Source organism: Strigops habroptila, chromosome 5 (genome assembly GCF_004027225.2).
Source record: "Strigops habroptila isolate Jane chromosome 5, bStrHab1.2.pri, whole genome shotgun sequence".
NCBI lineage: Eukaryota > Metazoa > Chordata > Aves > Psittaciformes > Psittacidae > Strigops > Strigops habroptila.
In genome coordinates this window covers 1,062,279-1,090,225 of record NC_044281.2, presented here as the reverse complement: position 1 = coordinate 1,090,225, position 27,947 = coordinate 1,062,279, and the positions used below count along the sequence as shown (strand labels likewise).

Genomic DNA, 27,947 nt, shown 5'->3' with positions numbered 1-27,947 from the left:
TTGATTTTGGGAAGTAGATTCCAATAAAAAGGCCATCAAAATTGAGCAGGTTTAGGAAATAATCAGGTTTTGTTTGTTCACGTTGAGATTTTTTTTTTCTCTTGGCCAATTTCAAACCACCTTGTTTTATTTGCTGAGAAAATTCTTGGGCCACATCTAGAAAAATTGCTACATTACAGCCCTGTTACGGATTTATTCTTACTGGTTGCTTGACTCTGCAGTGGTAAAGTAGATGACAGATACAGCACTGCTGGAAAACTTCACATCTGTGCATGTCTGATGATGCTTAACAAGTAGGAGCCGCTTAGTCTTTGAATACTCAAGTGTTTGGAAATATCTTTTATTGTTAATGCAACTTAAGCACATTGTGAAGCTTCTGCTGGCATGCTGTTCAGTAAAAATGCTTTCAGAATTTACTCTTTCCACCTAAGTTAGAATAGGAAGTTGTGCTTGTGTTTTATGGATGAATTTTTATGGAAGATTATTGAAACTTCATGTGCACTTCTTATTTTTGCTGTGTGTTACCTTTGATACTCTCTGCAACTACTTAAATGAGAACGTAGACACATGTAGTACAGAGTTGAGTTAAATGTGTCAGGATCAGTATCTCCCTGCCAACTAATTCTTGTAGAGGCACATTTTCAACAGAATTCCGATGCAGTATGGCAGTCATCCTGATGTTTTACCTAGAGAAATAAGGTTTTACACTTCAAAGGGTGGTAAGAATGTTTCTGATAATCCAGTATCTTGAAGTTAAATGAGCACTAGATGTCACTGTTGCTGCTTATTATGCAAAATCCACTAGGACTTCCTCGGCAGTGGAGATCCTGGGTGGTCTTTGTTAACATGTCCATTCATGTGACTTCTTTTTGTGATGGGAAAATGAGTAAGACTGCCCTAGTCACTGTAATAAAGAATAAATGCAGGTGCTGTTACAGGACTTTTAACCTCTCATTCTGTGTAGGAGATGTATTCATGCTTGCTTGGTGTTAGGCTGTCTGCCCCAGTTTGTGTGATGCTGCTTTATTATATTTTGCAAATGAGTTGACTTTACAAGATCATCGCTGTGTGAGTTAGGGATGTGAAGAAATGATAGCTTCTTCATACTAATTCTGTGGTATCTAAATACATAGCCATTTTTGTTCTGTTAAGTGCTGTGCAGGAAGATGTTGCAGTCAGAAGACAGTAGTTGAATGCAGAGCATGGGTTTTGTGCTAGCTTCTTTGCTGAAATGATCTGGGGAATGATATGATCTTAATTAACATTTTGTTACTCTAAATATAGCTGCACAGCTGAAGTCTCTGCAGTTGCAGTCTGACCCAAGTAAACATCTATTTCAGCTGTGCATAATTCAGGTAGAGACTCTTGTGATCAGATACAGCTTAGCACAGCTTTCCAAAGGCAGAATGGAACACATACCAAGAAAAACTTTGTAGCTTTCTGATTCCCTTCATTATTGAGGTTTTTCTTTAGAGCATGCTAAATCTTAGTTTTCTTTGGGATAGCAGAGGCAGCTAAGTGGTCATCACAGAATTTTTCTGGCTCAAATGTCCCAAAATCTTTGTTTGAGGCAACTATTTTTGTAGTGTATGAACAATGTTGCATGAATCTTGACAGTCCAGAGGAAGAACCTGCTTTCTTCCTGCCTACAGCTCTCTTGCGTTGAGGAACTGAGTTTCTTCTAGAAATCTTGCTCATACATCTGGCTCTTCAGGGAGCACTTTGCACATACCTCTGTAGCTTTCCAATCATGGTTCAAGAGCGCAGCTGCAGATGCCAGGGAATACCTAATGTTGCCATGCAGTTCTCACTGTTAGGACCTATGCCATACGTGTGTGTAAGCCAGGGTTGGTAGTCTGCGCAGGAAGGAGGCTCTTGCTGGCTCCTTTAAGGTTCTCAGTTTGCTTATCTGCAGTTACACAGATTGCAGCCTTGTATGATGCATCTGGTAGAGAGCAGTGCTAGTTCTTTTCATATCTTCTGTTTCAGTTCTCTTATATTCTGATTACTATGAGAGCTTGAATTCTGTAACCACATTTTTATAAGGAATCTTACACCAAGCCAGTTTCTGAAAGTAGCTGGCTGTCAGCGTTCCGTGAAGGTACTGACTGAACATGGTTTTTAACACTAGAGATGCCTGTTGTAGCCAGTGTTCTAGCTGTATGTTATTGACAAAGCCCGTGCTTGGGTGCTTTGTTTTATGCAGTCTGGGCTTGAAAGGACAGGGAAAGAAGCTTCTTTATCTCACGAAAAGACTAATTTGAGTAAGAAAATAACGTTTATCACCACAGCAGAAATACTTTCAGCTCCCTTGGTCTGCACTTCTCATAATAACCTTTCTTAGTAAGTATTTGATGTCACAAAATTATCCTGGTGACAGTGAGTTTTTAAATGAGTTTGTAGAAAATCTTGTTGAGGGTGACTGCTTATTTTGTGTAATTAAAGAAATTCCAGTTTCTTTACGTTATAGCTTTCTGCAGTGCACCCTGAGTGGATATATGCTAGAAAATGGATAAGACTTAGATTTTACTGCCACAGTAGACAAACTGTGTGTTCCTGAGGCAAATACTGCTGCCTTGCTCCGCTGTCTGAAGCTGCTGCTTCCTTTTGTCATCTGAAACAATTGCTCTTTTAAAAACATGCTTTAGACAGACACTTGCCTCTCTTCTCTTTTTTTGTACCAGTACCAATTGGATCAAAACCTAGGAAAAATAAGGAGATGCTTATAATGCAGGCAGAGTCCTGCCTGCTGCACTGATATTTGGAGCACAAAATTGGAATCTGAGACTAAAACATGGTAATGACCTGGGAAAAAATGAAGAAGGTGAGTTTTAGGTAGCTTACACATGAAGAAGACTATAGGAATATGTATAGCTAATGCAGTATCACTGCAGTTTCCAGACAGTTGGAGTAGTCTGGGGTGAGTGTGGTTATTTAGAGCCCAGTTCTTCAGGGAATTAACAAAGAGCCTATTCTCTGTTTTGTGTGCTGTAAAATGACAAATGTCAGTGAGCATGGCTGAGCATTTCAACGCTGCAAATTCAAGGAGCTACTATCAAAAGCACATCCTTTGTGCCTGTCCTAATTATCTTGCATTTTCTTCTAAAGTGATAAAATGATTTGGTTTAGTATTTTCACAGCAGTTTTAGCCATCAAAACGCCTTATAATGCAAACTGAGATTAGAGTCAAGTTGCTGATAATGAAACTTCAGACTCAAGTGGGAGAGATGCTGGGTGTTAATGCAGCTTGAAGACATAAATTTAAGTGGTAGGAGGAGAACTGGAGCTCAGATTTTTGCAAAAGTCTCATCACTGGCCTGCTTCCTAAGTTATGTGCTAAAGCTATTGTATTTGACAGTTTTATGTTTTGATTTATATCACTTTCTTCACTATTAACTCTGCCAGAACTTGAGTTTTTCCCACCGCTGTTCCATGCCTAAAAAATTGAGGGTCTTTGTCCCAGTCCGTATGGATGCTGTGGGACACAGGGAAGGAAACTACCACGTGGGAGAACCTGTTTACTTCCTTGAGATGCTGTAAGATGACTTTATTCTGAAGGCTTATCTTGTTACTGCATTGCAAGATTTCTGGCAGGGTACTGAGGCCCTCCAGAGATATGGATGTTTAACATACCTTTGGGTGATGGGTAATGAGTAGCATGCTTTATTGTAGCTTTAGTGAAAAAACTTACAAACATACAGGGAGAATTGTAAAGAAGAGGGGAGAAGAGATGCTTTTACTCTTCTAATTTGGTAAACATATCCTTGCTTATTTTATAACAGAGCCAGTAGCATACCCAGTGCATTTCTTTGTTAGTGCTAGCATGGACCGATGCCAAGGTAAACCTGACACATAAAATGAGTTGTAATGCAAGACAGTGTTTAGTATTGAGCTGTCTTTGAGGGAGACTTCGTCATGGAAGTATGTAGAAATGATCTGCAGTGCGAGACACAATGTATAAAGTGCTCCAAGTCTTCCGGAGATTTCTCAGCCTTACATAGAACACAGGAAAACAAATAAGAGGAAACAGAGTTAATACATAAGGTATCTCTTACAGCTTGTGGAGGTGTTAATATGTGGTTAGAAAGTGCTTGAGCTAACCTAAAACATGTTTTTGTTAAGGAAAAGGGGTGTTGTTTCACCATCTGGTCCTGCTGCTGCTTTTCTGTTGATAATTTAACCCTCTGCGTGCCAGTTCATCTCCATAAACCTGCAGGAAACTCTGCACTCTTTTTGTGGTTATGGTTTTACACGTTGAGAGAGGCTCAGCTGGTCTTGCACCCTCCAGCTGAACTCGCCTTTTCTGCTATCATCCTGCACATGGACACTGGGAATTTCTTCCGTGGCTGGGTAGAAGTGGAGCTATCCTGAGCCAGCTCTTCGTGGTGGGGAAGAGCAGAGAAAATGAAGACCAACTGTTCAGCTGTTTTTCCTCAACCCATGCATCTCTTGAGCAATGCCACAGTGATCTTTGTCTGTGCTTGGAGTCAAGGACCTAACTTTATGGCCCTGCATGCTGCCGAGGCTGTGGGCCTCATGCTTTTGGTGTGCAGCGATGTGGAACATAGCTTTTCTCTTGCTGCTTGACTGGCAGGAATGTCGCAGTCTTTTGGCGTGCTCTCCTCCCTGGGAGCTGTTCTCAAGTGTTTCTTTAGGACAATTGTATTACAGTGAGGATTCATTAAATCTGAGGATTTTCTTTGACATAAGGCATGTCCATCAAGAGGCACTGATTTCACATGAGCAGGGGTGGAATATGAACTGTTTCTGCATGCTTTTAAGTCCACAAAATCAAGGAATCAGGGAAAATAAGCCAAGGAAAATAACTTGTCGCTGCTGGATTTCGTGAGCAACCTTAAGTGTTGGTGTTTCTCCTTTACCTTGCTATACCTACAGCAGGCTTCTCCCTGTGCAAACATGTGGGTGTTTCATGGGATTGTTTGAGAAGGGCTTGTGAGCCCATGGAAGGCTTTGAGGTACATGTAATAAGCACTTAATTCCTCTATGGTGTGGCTTGTTTGTTTTAGTCCTGTCACTGAAAGACCAGAGATGATTCCAGCTGTGTTTTTTACAAGGGATGACATCATGCTTGGAAATAGTGAGGATTCCTGACACTTGGTGGAAAAGCTATGGTGGATAAAGTGCAGTTAGCTGTGACCTGGAGGGTAACGTGGTGGTGCTTCAGCTGTTTGAATTCCTGAGGAATATTGGATCATTTTCCTTATCATTCCTTCCTGGAACACTCAGTGTCCTGCTTCAAGTATTTTGCACATTTGACAGAGAGCAGTTTCATCAAAGGCGTATTGGTGTAACTCACCTTTTACATCTCATTCATTAGAAATGGCTTCTTTACTATTTCTTTTATCTCTGTTAACTGAAAACAAAAAAGAAATGCTTTTGTCTTGCCTTTTTTTTTTTTCTTCCTTTCCAGAAAAATCAGTGCGTGTGCATTTACTTTCTGGTAAAGCATCGGGTGCATGAAATGCTTAATCAATGAAACACACTTCAAAGTTTGGATTGGAGTGGTAATGGAGAATGTATTTGAAAAGCCTATGTTGTGGCCAGGTTACTAAATTGAGAGTTGCAGTGGCTAAAGCTTGCACAGCTCAGTGTGGAGGCTGCTGGAAATATCGCTGCGTGGGGTGGGGAAAACCAGCCGCACTCTGTTTCCACACTCTGTGCCTGTACTACTGTTGCAGCCCAAACTTTCTGATGCTGTTCATGTACTGAACCTCTTGCAGCCTATACGGGCTCCTGGGAGAAGCTGGACTGTGGTGTTGTCCCCAGCAACTCTTTTGCTGTTCTGCAGGCACAGATCCTTTAGAGTGGTGTAGTGTGCAGTTGAGTCTCATCTTTTGGCAGCATCAGCTTTTACAGGCTTACTTCCTCCTACAACTGAAGGTTTGTGTTATTTAACAGGGTGATGCCCTCTTGTTTTCAGTAAGCAAGCTGATGAGAGGTTGCGAAGAGGAGGAGGGCAGGAGGTGACTGCTGTTTTGTGATTATGGCAGTTGCAGTGTGGAAGCTACAGGCTTGTGCTGACAGTGGTGAGGTTGTAGCATGGACTGAAACCTAAGCAAGTGATATGGGGCAATGGTTGGTAGTAGAAAATAGAAGGTCATGCTAGATCTGGCTAGGGACTGGGAATGCAGCAAGTCCAAAAGACAGCAAGCATCCTGAAATAGGATTCTGATGACCTGTAGTAGAGGAGCTATTTTTTCAGTGGTCTGGAACAAGCTAGAAAATAAGAAAACTCTTTCTGTAAACTATGGACCACTTCACACAACTTTCCTTTGTAATGTTGCTTTAAAAAATATACTGATATACACTGATAAACAGCCTTCCTTACCTTCACGTCTTCACCATGGCTGCACTGTGTGATATAGAGAGCTAGAGTACGCAGGGTAGTTTGAGCCTAAGCATTCTTTAGATGTCCCACACCCCAAGTGTGGGCTGGGTACCTGTCTGTTTCCCTTTCTTAATGAAGGGCACATTTCAGACCACTTGCAAGCGTTTCTGCTTCCAAGCACAGCCTTCTCAAGAGTTGCAGGCTGACTGTTATCCTATATTATCTCTGGTTAACTGCAACTAGGTATTTTCAGATTTCTTATTTTAAAATTTAGCCATTTTAATAATTCACTGTTGAGTCTGAGGCTGACAAACTCTCCTAACTGATAGATCATCCTAAGATAACTAAAATAAAAGAGCTAACTTGCTCTTTTATTGTGGTACACTTCAAAGCATGCTCTTGCACCCTGTTATTCGTACTACTCGCATTATGTGATTGCTAGCACAAGATCTGCTAAATCCTGGAGCAGGATTTAGCATGCATTAGCAAATGAAGTATGTATCCAGCCTGTTCCAAGGGTCGGTGGTGTGGTGCTGCATGCCACGTGGCTGATGTGTGGCTGAATTTTATTCATACAGACACGAGAAGTTCCATCGAAGGTTCCTCTGTCTTGGTATTGCCTGGTAGTCTGGTGAGGAGGGTGGACTTTCCAGGGTGATCCTGGGACTGTTGGCTCTTCTGACTTAAAATTTCTGCTGTAAAGGTGCTGGGAGTGGAGGAAGAGACCATGTTCACACTCTTTTGGGGCTGGGTGGCAGCTAGTGTTATGGTATAACTAGGTTAAGTGTTTGATGATAACCCTGTGCCATTATTTTAATCTTTGTAACGACAGATCTTTTGTATTATATGGTGTCTGTTATTTTCTCTTACTTAACTATTATCCTTGGTTTTTTTTCTCCGCTAGATGAGGGCTATTACCAAGGTGGAAAGTTTCAGTTTGAAATTGAAGTTCCTGATGCCTACAATATGGTGGTAAGTATTTGTCTTTAAGCTAATAGATGTCAGTTTACATTTCCTTTCCAGGTAATAGGACTTCAGAGGGAACTTGGCATTGAGACTAAGCAAGCATCTTCAGTCTGTTACTAAAATACGGGTTTGTAGAAAAATCTTTGTTGGCTAGAGTTTTTTGGGGGGTCATCTAAATTCCTACTAAAAGTTGGGGTAGTGTAAAAGTTGGATTTGGTTGCTCAAGGCCTGGGCAAGTTGGCATTTCAAAATCTCTTAGGATGGAGGTTCCACTGCCTCTCTGGGCGTCTGATCCAATGTCTGACTACCTTTGTTGTGGGTTTTTTCTTCCTATATCAAGTAATAATTTATCTTTTCTCAACTTGTCTGTGACCTCTTAATCAATTACTGTGTACCTCTAAGAAGAGCCCAGTTGCATCTCTGAGTAGAGCTGTAGACAGCAGTAGGGTCCCCACCTTCAGCCTTCTCCAGGCTGAATAAATCCAGGTCCTTCAACTCTCCTTGTGCTGTGTGTGCTTTGATCTCATCACCATCTTGGTGGCTGGCTGCTGGGCTCGCTCCAGTTTGTCAGTGTATCTGGTACTGGGGAGTTCAAAATGAGACATGGTAATTCCAGATGCAGTGTCATGAGTCCCAGGGAGTGGGAATAGTAATTTTTCTGGCTATTTTTTTGCAGTCCACTGTTTGCAATCAAGCAGCCTTGAGGCTTTTATTGCCTCGATATTATGTGCCTTAAAGAATAATTACTGGTAACTCTGTGGCAGAAGCTGCTTGGGAGCGCAGATGGGATGGACTTGAGAGTCTCCCTTGTGGCTGAGGCGCCACCCTCATCTGTTCTCTCCTGTTAATTGTTCTTGAGAGCTTAATGATTATTCTCACAAAAATGGGCAAAACTAAGAGAAAAAGAATGCAATAAGTGAACAAGGGCCTCTCTGCGGCCTTCAAACTGGTGCTTATAGTTCTGGTACTGGATTTGGGTGCTTAATGACTGTTGAGAGCATGCAGTGGAGGACGTGGAAAGCACAGATGTAGTGAGAAGTGGCCTCCTTTAGTGAGCTCTGTCAGTTCTACTGGTTGTCTCCCAGGCCATTCAGTTAAATATCTTTGCAAAATAACAGTGTCAATGGTTATTAAGCAAACAGCTTTTCAGAAGACCTACGTATGATTGTGGTGTCTTCTGTAGATAAATAGAATGCTCCAGACAGCTTGGCCTTTTCAGGCATGAGAAGTGTTGGTATTTCATTATTGTACTTTATCTTGCAAGGGAGGGGAGATGCAATTGTGATAAAAATAATGTCAGACGTTATTTTCCCAGTTTAGCTCTAAAAAGAACAAGGTTGACTCCAAAAATGGAAAGCAATTGGGGCCCACATTTGGTTGTCAGGAATTAAGCCTGCATTCTGTGTCCTGATAGTTAGATACCTAAGGAAACTCGACTCCTTGGTTTCAATATTTGTGGTTAGGTATATGAATTGCAGGAACAAAGAAGCCTCATTTTGTTTAATTTGAGCAGTTTTGATAATTTTACTCCTTTTGTAACTTTTTCCCATCCTTCTGCTTTCTTACTTTTGATGTTGATAGTTCTGAGCTCTTCTTTCAAAGAGGCTGAAGAATGTATAGGGGAGGACACTGGAGACCTTTGCCTCGTGTTCGCATGCATCACGCCGAAATTCAGCATTATATATATGTAGTAGCAGCAGTCTTAGCATTGTTTATATGCAAATGAGAAGGAGGTGCAGTGGTCTGGAATGTAATTGCTTGAATTGCCAGACTGAACTTGGAGAATGCCTCATTAACAGTGCTAGCAGAGTAGAAAGGTTATGTTTCTGAAAGCAGAGGAGTTGGGTTTGCATTCCAGAAGATGCCTTCACAAGCTTCCTAATGTTTCTTTACAGTCCATGAATATATACTTTTGACAAGGGCCTGTAGGGACAGGAGAGGAGGAATGGCTTTAACCTGCCAGAGGGGAGGCTGAGATGAGCTCTGAGGCAGAAGCTCTTCCCTGTGAGGGTGCTGAGGCGCTGGCACAGGGTGCCCAGAGAAGCTGTGGCTGCCCCATCCCTGGCAGTGTTCAAGGCCAGGTTGGACACAGGGGCTTGGAGCAACCTGCTCTAGTGGAAGGTGTCCCTGCCCGTGGCAGGAGGTTGGAACTGGAGGAGCTTTAAGGTCCCTTCCAACCCAAACCAGTCTGTGAATCTATGGGTTGTACACTATAACGTAGAAAAAGTTCATGCGTGCAAAGAGCAGCAGCGTTTCAGAAACAGCTTTGAATTTCTCTCTCCTTTCATAGTAGGATTGGTCATGGATTATCTGCTCAACCTGTTTGGGTTTGGTTTGGTTTGTTCTTAAAGTGTTTAGGATCCTGGCTGTCATTATTGATACACTTAGTATATGTACGTGTGTTAGTGTTTATGTTGTATGGTTTGGGTTGTGTTTTTTTTAAGTTCCCCTTAACATCACCAAAGCATTTCACACTATAATACAGGCCACCCACACTTGTCATACTATAAATGCAAAGATGGTCATTTAAGGCAGATTAACTACATCCTTGTTCTAACTTGAAAAAATTGTTCCATCACATACCTGAGAAACATGGCCCTTGGTATAAAGGGGGAGACCCTGTCATGTTCTTTGCTGTCATCTTCAGTAATAGCGGTTTAACAGCTGTGGCAATGTTGGGCACAGGGGAATATACCCAATATACACTCATTATAATTTCTGAAAGTTTTGTGTTGAAGGTGTTTACCTAAACAACACTGCTGCAGGAGAGTGTGATGCGTTAACAGCAGAGCTGAATGTTAATTTGGATCTGGATTTTTTTTGATTCTCGATTGCTATAATTAAAAAATCTGGTTTGTTACAGTTCTCTGCTCACAAATTCTACAGCAAATGGTAATTATATTTTTTAATGCAAAAATAAAAAAGTTTGCCTTTGTGTAATTTAGGGGAAAAATTAAAAAGCAGCAGGTTGAATGTTGGGTTATGGTCAGGTTATAATGAAAATGTCCATGTTAACAAATACTGAGATAATTACGCTGAGGCCATGATTTGTTTTCTACCAGGCAGATGAAGACTGAAAAGTGATGGCAGTGTTCTTAATAGAGCTCTTCAGACCTGCCAGTGCTCTTTCAGCCCATAAGCAAAGGTTGGGATATTGCATCCAGCTCCTTGCAGCAGTGCTGAGTGTGTTTGTGTTAGGAGTAAGACCAGACAAGACTGGCAAGTCATCATAGCTCTGCTTCAGAGCCTGCATCCATTTTCTAGCTAATCTTTTTAGCCTGTAGTAAAAAACATCTGTTTTTAAAGCTACAAAATACATAATTTATAGTATAGTTTATATAATAGCATCCTTTAATTTCTGTAGCATGCTGCTGTCAAAATCCTGCGTGTTTGCTGCTCCTCTGGAGGAGAATTCTTTTTGCAATTCTTTCCTCATAGGAAAGCGTTCAGCTTCTGCACTTGGAAAAGAAGTGGATGTGTAGAATGGTGGTGTCGTGGAAAAGTATAAGAATATATAACAAAAGAGGAAAAACTTGAAAGATTTTGTGTTGTGAATTGCAGCCATGGTGTATTGCTCTGCACAGGGAATAAAAGCATGGGAAGCTGGTTTGGAAACTAGTGGGTCTGTGAATACAGAGAAGTAATGTATCCTTGGGCTTTAGGTATGACTGACTAGGATGTACACCAGTGTTTGGTACGTGGGCTATAAACTTCCTCAGAGCAAAGATTCAAGAGCATAAAATGTGGGAGGGATACTTTGGAGCAAGCACTGCTGTGAAGTGCTGCCTCTTGCCTGTGAGCAGAGCATGCAGCTGGTTAGGCCTTAATCAGGCTTCGGTACATTGAGCTGCCATACTGAGGATTGGAAATGTTTATTATTATCTGCCAATAAGATAGAGTAAGGGTTCCTCCACTGTATCCATAATTAAGTGAACCAATTTAGACTGTTGGAGAGATGGATTGTTTTACAAGAGTCTGAGCTTGAGAACTGGAAAGGGTTCCTATTTTTAATCAGCTGTTGGAGGCATGTGGATGGTTCAGATAGATTTGTGCTGCAGTGCTAGCAGTAATTTGTTACCCCACTAATTCTTCATTGATTCCTGGCTGATTTCTGCTTGCATATCCATACATGCATGAAATGGCCCTTAATACATTGCATACTTTCCAAATGTACTGTTCTTTATGTTATTAACAGGTATAACAGAGTGAAGGAAGGACTTCTTTAGCAACGTAATATATTATTTACCAGATAGCCTGTGGACTGTTTTCTTTGATGGTGATAGTATATTGTGTCAGAACAGAAGGCAATTGATATTGATACAGATGTTGCGGAGGCATCATGAGAAGAAAACTGGAGCAGAGTTAGCTAATTCTTTAGTGTGTTCTCAAACCCACCATGCCATTAGAAGTATTAAAATCTGTTGGTAAACCTGTCACTTGGCATTTTAAAGTATTATACTTGTTAGGCTGCACATCCATGAGCTTTTCTGTAAAACAAACAGAAGTTTGTAAGTGTTTGTGCTTACAAAATCTGCTGGGCATGTTGCTGTCCATACAGACAGAGGAAGCTGTGAAACAGCAAGCAAAACATTTCATGGTGTACCCAGCAAATAGGACCAAGTGCTGTCGTCTGACCTCTGTGTCCGCCGCATCTGTTCCCCAGGCACTGCTGTTTTGGTTGAGCAGCTGCCTGGAAATAGAGGTCAGAGGGAGATGGGAGCAAATGTTTAATAATAATAATAATAATAATGAAATAAATCCAGTGACCAAGGGATTGATTTTTCAGAAACAAACTCCCTTTCTGCCTTGAGGTGCAGCTGATGAAATAATGGGTGCTACAAGACTAGGGACTTGGTGCTTTAAGGAACCTGGTTAATAGTACAGATCTCGTTTAATGCTCACATAAAACTAAACTGCCTGCCACAGCAAGTCAGGCCTTGTTTGAAGCTCCCATGGCTCTGAAGTGCCATGTTGTCAGAGTAGACAGCCTTAGAGACTCTCCAGTTTACTGATGTTTTTATGTCATGAGGTGCTTCAGGCAGTGGTCAGTAGCCAAGAGTTTAACAGCAGAGCTGCTAATCTTGGCCTTTCTTCTGGCCAATATGATAGTTGTGGAAACAGCAAGCAATCCAAAGGGATTTGGTTCCTGAACAATCAGATGTTACAATTAAGGGGCCTCCATCAAGCTCTTTGGTGACCATACTTCATAACTCTTGTTTTGGAACTGATGGAATGGGAGTTGAGCTCGAGCTCCATCATGCCTCTGCCTGGAACTTTTGAGGCAGTGCAAGGAAGCTCAGGGGCTTGGAGTGCGTGATGTGGGCAGTTCTTGTGTTGAGACCCACTGCTACCGTAAGGCAGCTCTCCTTCCTCTGTTTGAGCTGGCTAATCCAGTCCATCAAAAGCACAGGGCAGTATGGCCTCGTTTTCCTCGACTTGCCTCTCTCTACTACGTGCTTAGCTGTGTTTGGTGTTCAGTTTCAGCTGATCTCAAGAAGTTCTTCAAGAAACTGGTAGGGCAGAGTGGCAAGAAATGCCTTGGTTAGCTTGTAGCTTGGTCCCTGGAACGTGCATTTCTCTTAATGCCTCTCAGGGTGTTGTTTTGTAGAAACAGTAAAGAAAAAAACGAGTTGTAGAACATTTCTGAAGCTTGTTCTGCAAAACTTCCACCAAAACTGAAGTTGGCGTATGTCTGGTTCTCAAATACTTGTAATGCTTTCTTGTACCATTTATATTCGCTGATATGTTGAAGTGGACTGGTGTGGCGTATTGAAGGCACAGACTCAGGTCGGTGAGGATGCTGAGACAAACTTTATTACAATCAAGCCCCTTTTATTCCCTCATTCGGTACCTTCTCAACATGCCGGGGCATGCCACGCTTTTGCTGTTTCCCAGCGTCCTGGCTTATCTGTCTCTCAACATCCTGGCCCATCAGCCCAAGGCTTGTTTGGTATCAGGGCCTCATAGCTTGCATTCAGAGTGTTGCTCAAGCCCATCATGCAGATCCTGTCGCCTCTACCTCCCACATCTCCCCCTTTTTTGTTTTGTACATCTACTATCAATACTTGTTTGAGGGCTTGATCAATAAGAGATTGCATAAGTTTCATTAAACAAGGAATACAAATTAACAAGCTAATAAACACTAACAAAACAAGAGCTCCTAATACAATCAATTTTTTTACCCATGCTCTTATTCCAGCAAATAAACCTGAAATAGGGTTCCAGTCATCCTCAACCTGAACTTTTCGTGTGAGTTCTTTAAGTGTTTGTATACTTTTGTGAACTGATTCAGAGTGGTCTGAAAGGTTCATGCAGCATAGACCGTCAAAGTCCTCACACCCATGACCATGGGGAAAGAGAAGAAAACTTATGGCAGCCTGATTTTGTAAGGTTGCATGTCTCACGGAATCTGTATCAAGAAGGAGACTGGAAAGAGCATTAGATGTGGCATTTGTTTGCTTTGCAAGCCAACATCCTAAAAATTTGTTTAGAGTTGCAAGAGCTTGTGCAGTGGCTACTCCTGGTGTAAAAAAGGACGCTGAGATTATCTCTGCAGGACTCCAGAATGTAGCCGTGTCTTTGCAGCTGGGAGTATAAAAGCATGAGCAGATCTTTTTAACCTGCGGAGATGGTGGAATCTAGTATAATTCAGTATCATAGAAATATTTGGGGTTAACATTGTTAATCTGCCTAGAGTACAAGGGCCTCCTCATAGGTGAGAAGGGATGCCAGCCATGCTGGATCTCCACAGATTAGAAAGACGCCTCGGGGAAGCGATATAGGACTATTAGAAGAGTGAGAAATGGTAACAGACGTATGATTACACCATATAGAAGCATTTCGATAGACAGACAAAGAAGAGCTAACAGTTTGAATTAATGGTTGATTCTGACCTGTATAATTAAAATACAAACATTCATCCATTTTAACAGAACCTAACAAATCAATTTCTTGAGGTTCAAAAACTTAAGAACATTCATAGGGTGTGTATCCTGCACTCCCCCTTTTTTGTTTTGTACATCTTGGCCCGTGGGAGAGCGTGGGATATCCGTTATTGGAAAAGTACTAAGGTAGGTTTGGCTGTATATCCAGGTCCATTATCAGTTTTAACTTTTTTTTTCTTTTTCCATGCAGCAGATCACTTTATTGCCTATTGCTCTAGCTTTTATACCATTCTAGCAAAAGCTGTCTTTAGCCTATTGCTCTAGCTCTTATACCAAGCTATTTTATCACATCATGTTTAGTTCCTGGTTTACAGTTTTGTTTTTTCAACATTCTTCATCGTTGCACAAACAGTCCCAAAATAACCAGTTCCTTATCTTTCTGTTCTCCTACTCCTGTCCATGTAGGTTGCTCTGCTTAATCACACAGTGTACTTTGCTTCTTCTTTAACTCTTTCTTCCTCAGCCAAGTAGTTACTTCTCTTTGGCAATGATCAAATAGTTTCTATCCTCTTCCACATAGTGTATTGCATGTCCGTCATTATCAAACAAAACGACGTTTTAAAATCATTTGGGGTAAATACATGAGTATTACAGAGAGACTGTATCAAATGGGTTGTATATGGGGTCAAAAGGGTCATCCGGGTCATCATAGGGATTATCAGGAGGCAGAACCGCCGGAGCAGCAGCAGGATGAGTTTTTGGTCTTACGGCAGAGTCCTCCAAAGTTGGGGGTGGAGGGGGAGCCGAAAGTGCTGCTTCTACTCTCTTTGATTGTGAGCCAACATGAGCTTTTAAAGTTTCAAAAATAATTCACCAAGGGGCCAATAAAGTGGCGGCAACCTTATCATTTTTTGTGGCACAGTCCCACAGATTATCACCAATTTTATCCCAAATCTCCGGGGTATAAATATTAGTGGAAATAATAGATAAGTCAGCTTTTGATGCCCATAGAAGAACACGTTTCAATTCTTCCTCATCTTTCTTCCCATACTTCTTAAGAATATTAGTAAAGACTTGTAAAACATTTCTTTGCTCTTGTGTTAAAGCAGTCCCCATAGTTCTCAGCCGCTTATCCTCATCCTGCGATAGGTAATTGAGCGCTCTGGATGCGCTTCCTTTCAGCGTTTAGTCCTGTAGTTCGGCTGAGCTGCGCCGCCGGATCGACAGCTAGTCGATAAGCCCGATGTTTGGGCACCATTTGTGGCGTATTGAAGGCACAGACTCAGGTCGGTGAGGATGCTGAGACAAACTTTATTACAAGCAAGCCCCTTTTATTCCCTCATTCGGTACCTTCTCAACGTGCCCGGGCATGCCACGCTTTTCCCGTTTCCCAGCATCCTGGCTTATCTGTCTCTCAACATCCTGGCCCATCAGCCCAAGGCTTGTTTGGTATCAGGGCCTCATAGCTTGCATTCAGAGTGTTGCTCAAGCCCATCATGCAGATCCTGTCGCCTTTACCTCCCACAGACTGGGAATGTGAAGGATCTTTTTTGTTATCAAAACTAACGAGAGATCCTAAAAGATCTGGCTGCTTAGAAAGGGAGAAGAAAATGAGTCCATTCTGTGTTGTGACCCCCAGTTAAGCCTGGATATACCTGTGCAGCTTTTCAGTGTCTGAAGTAAAGGAAGAGTTTGAGAGATGAAATAAATGGGTTTTGTAAGCTTTGTTGTGCCAAGTGTCACGTGTATGACCTGGAAAGGGTTGGATATATTCAAGTGAAACATCAGCTCAAGGAAATCCTGTGTGACTTTGGTCTAAAGAAGACTCAAAGATGACTTGAAACAAACTCGAAGGAGAAGTTTTGTCTGAAGAGAAATTTTCTGATAGTGCTGCAGTTGTCCTGTCTGACTAACAGGAAAAGGAGAGAGAAAGAGAAAACTTTGTTTTACTGTCAGGAGTGGGGTTTTTTTCTGATTTTTAGCAATGAAAAGCACTCTGAAAGGATAAGGAAATTCTTTTGTTTCCATGATGCAAAGAACGAGACTAGTTAATTCACCCTGAGAATTTGGGGAAATTTTCTTTTTTTTTTTTTAAATGATTTATCATAGAGTCGTAGAAACATAAAATCATAAAATGCTTTGTGGGGACTTTAAAGCTCCTCCAGTTCCAACCCCCTGCCACGGGCAGGGACACCTCCCACTAGAGCAGGTTGCTCCAAGCCCCTGTGTCCAACCTGGCCTTGAACACTGCCAGGGATGGGGCAGCCACAGCTTCTCTGGGAAAAGTCTGTGCCAGCGCCTCAGCACCCTCACAGGGAAGAGCTTCTGCCTCAGAGCTCATCTCAATCTCCCCTCTGGCAGGTTAAAGCCATTCCCCTTGTCCTGTCCCTACAGGCCCTTGTCCAAAGCCCCTCTCCAGGTTTCCTGGAGCCCCTTTAGGCACTGGAGCTGCTCTAAGGTCTCCCCTTCAGGAGCCTTCTCTTCTCCAGGCTGCCCCAGCCCAGCTCTCTCAGCCTGGCTCCAGAGCAGAGCTGCTCCAGCCCTCGCAGCAGCTCCGGGGCCGCCTCTGGACTCGCTCGAAGGACATGGACTTCTTACTTCGTTTGTATAAAGCTTACTTTTTCCTACTCATCAATGCATTCCCTGTTTGAAGGTGCATATGGTAGAAATTTACTCTTTTATCTTGATCTATTGGCATGGAATAAATACTGCTGCTTTCCCTTCCTGGAGAACTAGACATTATCCTTCAAAACAGTGTGAAGGTGTAGCTAATGAAAAGCTGTCCTGTTCAAAAACTTCTAAGAACGTTTGTTTTGAAGGTAAAAAGTTTGAGACTATTTTCTGCATGCCACTTCATTTTTCAGCAGTGCCACAATCCAGCATTGGGGCAAATATGAAAGAAGAGTGGAGAAAATGGTCTGCATTATAAGTTGTAGATTTGTTGTGGTGATGGGTGTTTCTTTTAGTGCCACACAGAGCTGTTATTGGTAGCTCAGTGCCATGCATATTCTTATCTTCCTTTTTTCTCAAGGAGTCCTAGTTAAAAAAAAAACCTTACTAAGAAGGTGATTGGGGGAAGTTGAGAACAAAGTGATGAGACAAAACACATCATTCTGCTATGCAAATACAGCTTAGGAAGCTATTTTGTGTCTTGACTGAAGATTTCCTGGGAAACAGTGGAGGAAAATAGCTCCATCTATAATATGTGATTTAATTGAAGCGATGAAGCTTCTGGTCTGTGCTGATGTATTCCAGTACCCTTACTATAAGAAATCACCTGCTTGATTGAAAGCTGCAAATTGTGCTTTGGAGAGCAGGGTTGGAACAACATGCTGTTGCTAAGCTACTGGAGTTTGTATGACCCACTCTTTATTTACTTCCCAAAAATAGAGCAAATGAGACTGTATTTTAAGAATCTGTATTTTAGATCCCATGTGGAATTAGAAATCTGGTGATCTTGCCTGAAAATAAGTTTGATAGCCTTTTCTGTTACTGTCTTAAGTTCAGATATGATGCGCCTTCTTGATGCTTCTTGTAATACTTCCTATTCAGTCGTCAACAGGAAGGTCTGCATTTAAAAGAAGCTGTTATTATCATTGCATCCCCTGCTGGTTAACAGACCCCTAACGTGGATAAGCCTTAGGGTTGTCTTATTGGTTAAATGTTAAGAAACTGGATGACGTGGAGTGTTTTCCTTCCCTGCAAGGAGCCAGGTGAAGAGAGTAAATTTTCTCGGCTTTCAAGTTATGTTTCTCTGAGAAAAAGCCTAATATCAGCCCAGCTTCTGTGAGGAGAAGCTAAAAGGGCAGAGAAAGCTGGTGTAGCTCCCATAGGTTGTTATCAGTGTCTTCTAACATGCAGACCTAGGCTGTGAATATCAAATGTGTTTGCCTTTTTCGGGTCTATGATTTGTGACAGTGATACGGTTTTATTTGGAGGGATAACATTGTAATTTGTTTTCTCTCCTGGCAGCCTCCAAAGGTAAAATGCTTGACAAGAATCTGGCATCCGAACATTACGGAGACAGGAGAAATCTGCCTAAGGTACCAAAAGCATTCTATATTTTTAACCTTGGAGGTTTATCTGTGTGATAAAATGTTTCTATGTAATTTTCATGCCGGTATGTTTTTCAACAGATCCTGCAAATCTGACCCTTAAGAACTTTGATATCTACTGAAAATACTGTTCTTGCTGTCATTAGAGACCATGAAGAACCTGTCTTTTCAGGTTCAGACTTACTATTTTGTTCTACTTGGGGTAAAAATATAAACTCCAACCTAAACAAAACTGAATTGTTTGTTTCCTTCCTCCATAAATGAATAGTTCTTATGCCCTGAGAGGGCTTAAGGCTTTACTTGTTTAATGCCTGAATGTGTTCATTCAAGTATTCGTATAAATTCTTGAAAACCATTTATATTTCAGAAAGGAAGGAAAAAGGTCCCTTAAACTTTGACAGTGACTGTTCCATATTTACCATTTGTTTATTTTAACATTTAACACTGTAAGACACATGCAGCAGTTAGAACAAAACAAAGCTGGGGCAGTGCATGTCAAGATAGGAAGCCCAAAAGCTTCACTGAAGTGAGAGGCTTATGTTGCTGGGTGCTTTTCCTTGATTGTAAATGTTTCCTCTTTAAAATCAGTTTCTGAAATGTTGTAATTTCAGTGTTTCATCCTGAGTACCTGCTGGTGAAATTGGCCAGAAACCAAGCAGAAACAGGAGTGAGAAGCATGACTGTCATCTCTCAAGTTAATGGGACATGAAAGTAGATGAAACAGAAGCAATGGATATAAGTGAGACTGAAAGCTGTTCTGAAAATCCAAAACAGTTGCCACCATGTCTAGCAAATTAGTGCCTAATAAAAAGCTAAATTTTTACCCTAGACTTAGAAATTATTTTAGTGCTGCGTTCAAGGTCCTGAAGGTCCTGGTGAAAATGAAATTGTCACTGGGCAATCTGTCACACTATAGACAGGTCAGGCTCATCAGCTGATAACAGGTAAAGGGCTGATACCAATGCTTTTAGCCACAGTAGTCTGCTCCATGCTTCTGAGAAGCTCCTGTCATCAAAGGGTGATAGAAACCAGCCTGAGTTGGCTGTGGTATGTTCCTGGTGCTCGCTAGTACCAGACTGCAGCGGGAGTACAGGCAGCAAGGGCTGGTGTCCATAGACCTTACCTTCTCTGGGGACTGGAGGATTTAAAAGCATGGGAAAAACGTACTAAATCATCTGAAACTACGTAAAAATCTGGTTGTCCACAGTTATTTGAAGCTGTATTGCTGGTGATCCAAGAAGTTGTTTTGGCAAATATGTATTGCTACTTTTAGCAATTCTGTAGTGTTTTTCACTGCCTTGTCATTTGACAGTAGGGAGACTGATTTACAGTTTAAATTCCACCTAAGTCCTTGTGGCTGAGTCAGTGGAGAAGACTTAGATGATCTGAGTCTGATAGCACAAGTAAAGGAATGAGTAAGTGAGCTGTTTGGAATCGGGGAACAAGAAATACTGGACACCAAATGACAGCTAAAAGTTTAACCTCTGACTACAGGGCACCATCTTCTGAGGTTAAACAAAGCCTCCCATTCTCGAGGATATGTCACTGCTTATTGTCTTCAAACAATTTTAGTCATGAAAGACAAATGTAGTGTTGGACCATCATAGCTCTGCCGAAGTATGTCTTCAGCATTTGCACTGAAATGTCAGCTTTATTTGATTGTCAGATACTTCCACATATCAAACCTCTGAAATGTCTTGCCATTTAGTTGGGAAAACTGAAATAACTTTGATTGCTTTATGCCTGTTATAATGGAGCATGCGCTCTATATATAGTACCTGCAATCAATTTATACTAGAGTCTTTACATTAAAATAGCTTCAGTTATTTTTAAAAGCAGAAAAAAATTCCTCATTGGTATTTTTCCCAACTGTCTCTTTACTGAACTTACCTCACACCATGGTACATGCTGGTTCGATAATCATCCCTGAATTAAAACATACCTAATTATTAAACTTGGGGTCAAGTGTAACAGTTTCGGGCACGAAAAGTGTTGTTTCTCTGTGCTTTATGCATTGTGGTCACATTGGACCATACTTGTGGGTATTGCCTCCACTGCACGTGTGGATGAAAAGCGTCGGGATACCTAGAAAGGATATGCTTGCATACTACATAGGCCAGTTGACTACTCTTTTGACAGTGTGTAATGCATGTCAGTGTTTTATTGACTCCTATTGATGTCATTTCTGCCTGAGGTGTTTGTTTAGGGTTTTCTTTTCTCCTTGACTGCATAAGATTTTAGAACAGTTGAACCACTCATAAATCTCACTGCTTTTCTGCCACGTGGTGAGGTGGTCAGTGTTGTCGGATGTGTCTTTTTCAGCAGTAAATGTTGCTAGCTAAAGTTTGGTTGCTTCATGAGGTAGTATTAAAGGCTGCTGAATGGAGAAGTGTTTGAAGACTGATTCGTTGTATCATCTAGTTTCATAGAATCATAGAATAGTTGGGGTTGGAAAGGACCTTAAGATCATCTAGTTCCAACCCCCCTGCCACGGGCAGGGACACCTCGCACTAAACCATGTGGCGCAAGACTCCATCCAACCTGGCCTTGAACGCTGCCAGGGATGGAGCATCCACAACCTCCCTGAGCAACCCGTTCCAGTGCCTCACCAACCTCACTGTAAAGAACTTCTTCCTTGCATCTAACCTGAACTTCCCCTGGTAAGTTTGGACCCATTACCCCTTGTCCTATCACGGCAGTCCCTGATGAAGAGTCCCTCTCCAGCATCCTTGTGGCCCCCTTCAGACACTGGAAGCTGCTCTGAAGTCTCCACGCAGCTTCTCTTCTCCAGGCTGAACAGCCCCAACTCTCTCAGCCTGCCTTCATACGGGAGGTGCTCCAGCCCCTGATCATCCTTGTGGCCTCCTCTGGACTCGCTTCAACAGCTCCATGTCCTTTTTATGTTGAGGACACCAGAACTGTACACAATGCTCCAAGTGAGGTCTCACAAGAGCAGAGTAGAGGGGCAGGATCACCTCCTTCGACCTGCTGGTCACGCTTCTTTTGATGCAGCCCAGGATACGGTTGGTTTCTGGGCTGCAAGCGCACACTGAAGCCGGCTCATGTTAAGCTTCTCGTCAGCCAACACCCCCAAGGCCTTCTCTGCAGGGCTGCTCTGAATCTCTTCTCTGCCCAACCTGCAGCTGTGCCTGGGATTGCCCTGAGCCAGGTGTAGGACCTTGCATTTGGTGTGGTTGAACTTCATGATGTTGGCATTGGCCCATGTCTCAATGCAGGAATTACTCGCAGAGTGAGAAGCTATTTGTGGAAATTCAAGCTGAGCAGCTGGCTGGTCACATCAGTGGCTAGTTTGGTTACTATAGCTTCAAAAGTAGTGATTTTGCAGTCTTCCCATAGGAACTCAGATATAAGGATTTGAAACCAATCTGGGAGATCTCCTTAGATACAAACAGCTGATGTTAAGGTGCAATTATGAGTTCCAGGCCCCCGATGGCTGAGGACACACTCAGCTTTTCTCAGGTCCTACTGCTGAAGACAAAGCAAATGGAAATAGTTTAACTCTTCTTCCCTGTTCCTGGTGAAGGTCCCCACCTGACAATCTCCTGCTCGTGCCACAGCACTCGCCCTCCTGTCAGCCCTGCTGCTTCTGTCCCAAGGCGTAGAATCAACCAGCTTAGAAAAGATCTTTAAGATCAAGTCCAACCTTTACCCCAGCACTGCCAAGGCCACCACTAACCCATGCCACTGAGGGCTGGGCAGCCTGGTCCAGTGCCTGAACACCCTCTCAGTGAAGGATTTGTTGGATTTGTTCCTAATATCTAGCCTAAACCTCCTCTGATGCAGCTTGAGGCCATTACCTTTTGTCGTGTTGCTTGTTACCTGGGAGAAGAGACAGACCCCCACCTCACTACAATCTCCTTTCAGGTAGTTGTAGAGCGCAGTAAGGTTCCCCTGAGCCTTCTCTTCTCCAGACTAAACACCCCCAGTTCCCTCAGTCGTTCCTCATCACACTTGTGCTCCAGGCCCTGCACCAGCTCCATTGCATACAGTTCCTCACCAGCTTCAGTAGTTTGAAATGCTGCAGAAGTTGCACAGGTGCTTTATCCCTGGCTTTACTTTTACAAATTAATTCTCAAGCATCACAAGGGAAGCTTCAGAATGCGTATTCAACCTAAACAGTACTAGATGAGCTTTCCAGCACTCCTGTTGTATGAGACAGCAAAGTCCTGGCAATTTTAGAATAGTCACTTCAAGTAAACAGGTTTTCCTGTCCATCAGGTGTCTTGAAACCCTGGTAGAACAAATGACTTTTGTGGTGTATGGTGCAGGTTGTCAAAGGCAGCCTCTTGAAGCACTGAGTGGGTGAGAAACTCTGCTGGTTGTGCTGTTTGAGAACTTCCTAGTAGCCCAGCTCCTCTCTGGCAGCAGGACCCATGGATGATAGGTCTTTGAGCAGAAGCTACGTGCGATGCTTGTTCATCTACCAAACTAGTTCATAACGTGGTTTGTGTGTTTCTATTCATTTAGCGTTCATTCTGCTGTGTGTATGATGCTCTGAGAGCAGGTCACCATTCAGACCTCAGAACTGTCTGGCAGTTATATCTAGGTCATCCCCATGGAGAGCACAAGCTTCAGTTTCTCTAGACACTGTGTGCTGGGGAAAGGTTTTAAATAGGGGCCTAATGATCATTCTCAATCCATAGGAAGAAGGAGGATGCTGCTCTAAAAATGTATCAGCACATGAGACACATTAGATTTGCATATCTTTATTGCTTTTCTGCCAGAGCTCTGAGAAGTGTGTCTCCTCTCAAGTCCTGGCTGCTGGAGATGTGCCGAGAGAGCTCTGAAGTGTTGGAGGCTGGGAGGGTGTTAATGAGGCTTAGCTGTTGTGATCAGGCACTTGGAGCTCCATCAGTGGAGATTTCCATCTTTTTATTGTGTGTGTGTTAACTTCTCACTTTTAAGTTCACAGTGAGGTATATGAAGAGGCAAAGGGGAGTACTGCCACACAATTTGATGAGGAACAGACAGAAAGCAAGCTAAGAAGTCGCTACTTGCTCAAAAGCTGAAAATCCTGGCTCTTGCCAGGTTAGGATTCAGCAGCATATTTGCTTTTACTTTTGTAATGCATACAAATATCACAGCTACAAGATGTTATTTTTCACATTCTTGAAATCAGCTTTGAGCTTCATTAGTGATAGTGGCATATCTTATCTTTTCCAAGGCACAGAAATAAGATGAGCAGCACAGTTAAGATGGAGTGGTCTTGTCCAGTGTGATCATCCTGTTCATAGCCTCTACATTGAAAAAGGAGTAATGCTTATTTCCTTGGATTAAAAACTAGGCACATCCAATAAATAACTATATGGAGAGCCTGTATGGTCCCGTCGTCTGCGTAATACATGTTATCCTGCAAGTTGGCAAGACCTCATAGTTTAAGACTATTGCACTTTATACCTGTTATTTCAATAGTAGAAGCTGCTGCTGGTGATGAATTTTTTGTGCTTTCCTACTTTGCTGTATGAGTTTTCTGGCTTAGATAACTTATGAACAGAGGAAGACATGGTTAGGAAAAGGTGCTTCCAAGAGTTTTGTAGACTTGTCATTCAGATGATTACTGTTGCTTTCATGAACGTGAGCAAGACTTCAGCTTGTTTCTCAGTTGTGCTCTGATCTCCAATATTTTTACTTCCCATAACTGCTGATGTTTTGACCTGAGAGGTCCAGTAATGCCTAACCAACTAAATACACCTCAATGATTTCAACTTGTAAACAGCTCAACAGCTTCACTTGACTAAGTATGTAACATACTGTGCAGGTCAGGTGAAATTTCTACACACGAGATCTGTAATGGCACTATGTGGAATGTAGTTCTAAGAAGACATACCAGTTCTTGTACTTTAAAATCCCAGTACCTACATATAGCACAAGAGGTAATTCTTGTGTTGCAGCTTCTCCCTGAGTTCTTAATGTTTTCTGAGAAGATTTGTGACAATGGTTGTTTAACTAGAAGTTGCACTGTATAATACGTGTGTCTGGTTTTTTTTTCCAGTTTATTGAGAGAACATTCAATTGATGGCACTGGCTGGGCTCCAACTAGAACATTAAAGGTACATTTTCCTTTTAGATGTGTACATCAAACTAGATATGTCTTATACAATACTTTCATGGACTTGGAAAGAGACAGATAACGTGCTTTGCTCTGGAAACAACTGAGGTTTTTGTCTTTCAACAAGTGCTGGTGGCAATACTGAAACAAGTACAGTGCTAACTGATTACAGAAATGTTTGCTAGTTTTAGCATAGCTGCACATATACTACTTTGACTGATAATAGGGTTTGCAGGTGACCCTGAGAAACCGTGCTCAGTAAGATGGTCTGCTTTTTTTTACCCAGGTGACAACTGCGAGAGCATGATGTGAGCAGGACTAACAGTAATCCATAAGCCTTGTAATTCCCACTGTATAGATATTCCTGAAAAATCTCTTATACATTTTTTCCAACCTAAATGGTTTTATGATTCTTCCCCCTCCCCTATTCCCTTAGGTTGCTCTGGGGGTTGGAAAAGTGAAAGGCAAGTTGCATTTGGGAGAAATGCTACTTGGAACAGAATCAGAGCGTAGTTACTGCACTATCTGGAATTCTGTTTCATCCCCAGAGTTCAAAGCAGGGAATAGCACATCTGCACTTAGGTATTGCATAAAGCAGGACACTCTGCCTGGTTTAGTCACTCCAGTAGGGAACTAACTGCCCTTTAACCTTGCCTGCAATGTCGTTTTACCCGAGTCACTAAAACGCAGATGAAATCTGGCCTGCTGGTAGTTGTGCCAGTGTGATTGCAGGATGACTTCAGAGGTTGGTCCCACCATACCTGGGCAGAGTCAGCAAATTCAGTCATGGTTCTTGTATGCAATACTCTTGAGGAGGTGGTCGCAAAGGACATGTGCTTCAGTGTAGTGACTGCTCTTGTCTTGCTGCAGGATGCAGTCAGTTGTCCATTTACTGTTACATGACCTTCCTGCCAGAAGAGCCTTGCAGAGCACTGAGCAGCAATAATCTCCCTTTTGCTTTTGCCAGGAAGCCTGCCAGAATTAGTTCTTAAAGAACATTAGCTGCATTAGGTAGTTGAAGGGTACACATCAGGTGTTTGTTTCTTTTCAAAAGGCAAATTGAAAATGAATTTTATCTAATGCTTGATTTTGTTTTTGGCACTATGAATGCGATCTATGACTTTCTTCATCCGTAAACCCTCTTCATGAGCATATGACTTTCTGGAAAGTGACGTGGGCTCAGTGTGTCTGTTGGTTTGTGGGTTTTCTTAAACCTGTTTTTATTTTATTACCTAATATGATTTTGTTTTGCTCCTTATGTTTCTGCTTTTGTATTAGGTTAAATCAAGACGCTGACTGGGTAATTCAGTTAACTAGTTCTGTTCCTGTCCCTGTATTTCATTCCCAGAGAAAGTTCTTGCACTACAAGTTTTAAGCTTTGGCATGAGAAATTCAGTACACCAGTACTGCAGCTGGACAAGAATGTGCATATATTTTTATCTGGTTTCCTAGCTTTGTTCACTATCTTTCTGATAGAGATTAAAATACTGCTGCACCTTAAGACTATGGGTAGGAATAACTTGACATTATGTGTCCATAACTTCCTGTTCTCATTGATGATGGAAGATGTGATTAATCTTCATTTGCATTTTATTCTTTCATCAGTTTGCTAATTGCATGTGATTAATTTCATAGACAATTCATAGCAATTAATTTCATCCTGGAATCTCAGCTACCACTTTTACCTTCAAAAGATCAGAGGGGAAAACCTCCCCAACCCCAGGCAAAAGAACCTAGGAACTTAGTCTGTGGGTATTGAAATAAAACATTCAATAAGAGAGAAGGAGATAATAACTTCATAAAGAAAAAAAATGGAATCCAACATCCGCCTTGGATTTTTTCTTTACCCATGGGCATTGAAGCACCACAACTGCAAGCTCAGATTTTATAGCTTTAAGAAAAAACACCCCAAATTGCAAAGTTTTCATTTTTTTTTTGTCCTGAGAGTCTGCATTTTAAATAAATGTACAGTTTCAGTGAGTGTCCCGCTTGTCAAGTTGTCACTTCATGTGACTTGAAGTGTCATCAAAAACAGTAAGTACAACATGTTGCTCCTAACTTCCAAATGGTGCCTCTGCAGGAAAGCCATTGTTACACTGTGGCTCTAGTACAAAAGGAGCTTAAACCCAAAAGAGCAGAAATAGCCATTGGGGATGTTGGTAAGCTGCAAGCACTATTCCCCAAATAGTGTTTTTGCTTGGGACACAGATTGTAATTGGATGGTAACCAGCATCCGAGGTGGTCTGTTCTCTGTTGAAGATGTTCTTCATCCATTCCAAGTGTGCTCTTCGGAAAGACTCTTTAACATGGTAAAGGTGAGTCTTGGTCAGAGCCAGGGTTCCTGACAGCCAGTCCATCAGGTGCTGTTACAGTTCTTTGGCTGGTTGTCACCAGCTTCATGCATGCCTTCCTATGCGTTTTGAAGCTTGATTAGTGTCCAAGTGCTTAGATTCCAGGCTACATGTGCTTCTGAGATGGAAAATACGGAATTGTGCTGATTTATCAAGAGTATGGCCACACAGTCAGTTGTCAGTGTGCATTAATAACTGTAGTGGGTGGCAAACAAAAGCCATAAGATGTGACTCAGGTTACTTTTATCTCTTAACATGCTGCCTGCACCCAGCGTTCCTGGAGCGTGCGTGTGCTCTAGCATTCCTGAAACCTTCGTTTCCATCATTTGTTGGACACCATGCTTTGGAGAACCTGCTCATCTCCATAAGTTGAATACAGTGTGAATTTGCACCGTAGCACTATGGATAGTATCCAGTCTTGGCCAGTTAGTATTGAAAGTTAGTATTTCATATTCAACTCATAAATAATATGAAGGCAGCCTGGTTTTCTGGAGGAATAGTACCCAACCTTGCCCAATAAAACACTCTAAATCGCTGCTAAAATGCTTAATTTGAAAGTGGGGATGTCCTTGTATTCTGTGACAAATCGGCAGGCATTACTAATGCAGCTATTCCGAGCGCTTTAGTAAAACCATTCAGATAGGTAACACAAAAGCTCAAAGGCATGTGCACAAACCAGCCCTGCTGTATGCTACTGCATGCATTCATGCTAGGTGTTTCACCTTTTAAAAAGCTAAATTTTGAGAAGTTCTGGATTGTCTCATCTTCTGAATCCTTGTGGTGGCAGCAGAGAGCTTATATGAAAAATAAACTGTGACCTTTTTACCACTTTATTTAGTATGAAATGGGTAGAAACTTGAAGAGGCTTTTAAATTATGCCTTTTAACTTTCTGAAATAAAATTGAAAATCCTCTAAATACTCTGTAAAAGTTATCTGATGAAATGTTTCTTTTAACAGTATAGAGAATTCTTAAGGGGTGGGAAAAAAGATAATTCAATTTTGCTTACTGGCATTTTGTTGGACTCAGTGTCATCTCATCCATGATTGAATTCTCTTTAAGTTACTAAGTGTTGGACATCATCTTTTTTTCCACTTCTTCCTGCTTCTGAACGCATTTCCATGGGTCACTGTGAAAAGCAGCCTGTGCTCTAGTGAAGGCTATCTCTGAATTCCTGTATTAGATACAATTTAATCAGGTTATGAAGAAAGTTGGGCTTTAATCCTGAAACAGATCATTGGTAGGTTAATGTTTTAAAACAATGTATATAGAA

General features: G+C 41.9%; 1 protein-coding gene across 5 annotated transcripts in view; it reads left to right on the top strand.

The window, feature by feature from the left end:
- The window catches only part of UBE2F (ubiquitin conjugating enzyme E2 F (putative)), a 91,735-nt gene that overhangs the window by 21,614 nt on the left and 42,174 nt on the right, over window positions 1-27,947 (top strand). For all 5 annotated transcript variants that reach the window (XR_003991561.1, XM_030487375.1, XM_030487377.1 and 2 more), the window contains 3 exons: window positions 7,254-7,321; window positions 18,172-18,242; window positions 24,268-24,325. Coding sequence is in view for 4 of the 5 variants with exons in the window: in XM_030487375.1 (XP_030343235.1) it covers window positions 7,254-7,321; window positions 18,172-18,242; window positions 24,268-24,325 (197 nt within the window). In the remaining variant the exon portion in view is untranslated. The remainder of the gene's footprint in view (window positions 1-7,253; window positions 7,322-18,171; window positions 18,243-24,267; window positions 24,326-27,947) is intronic.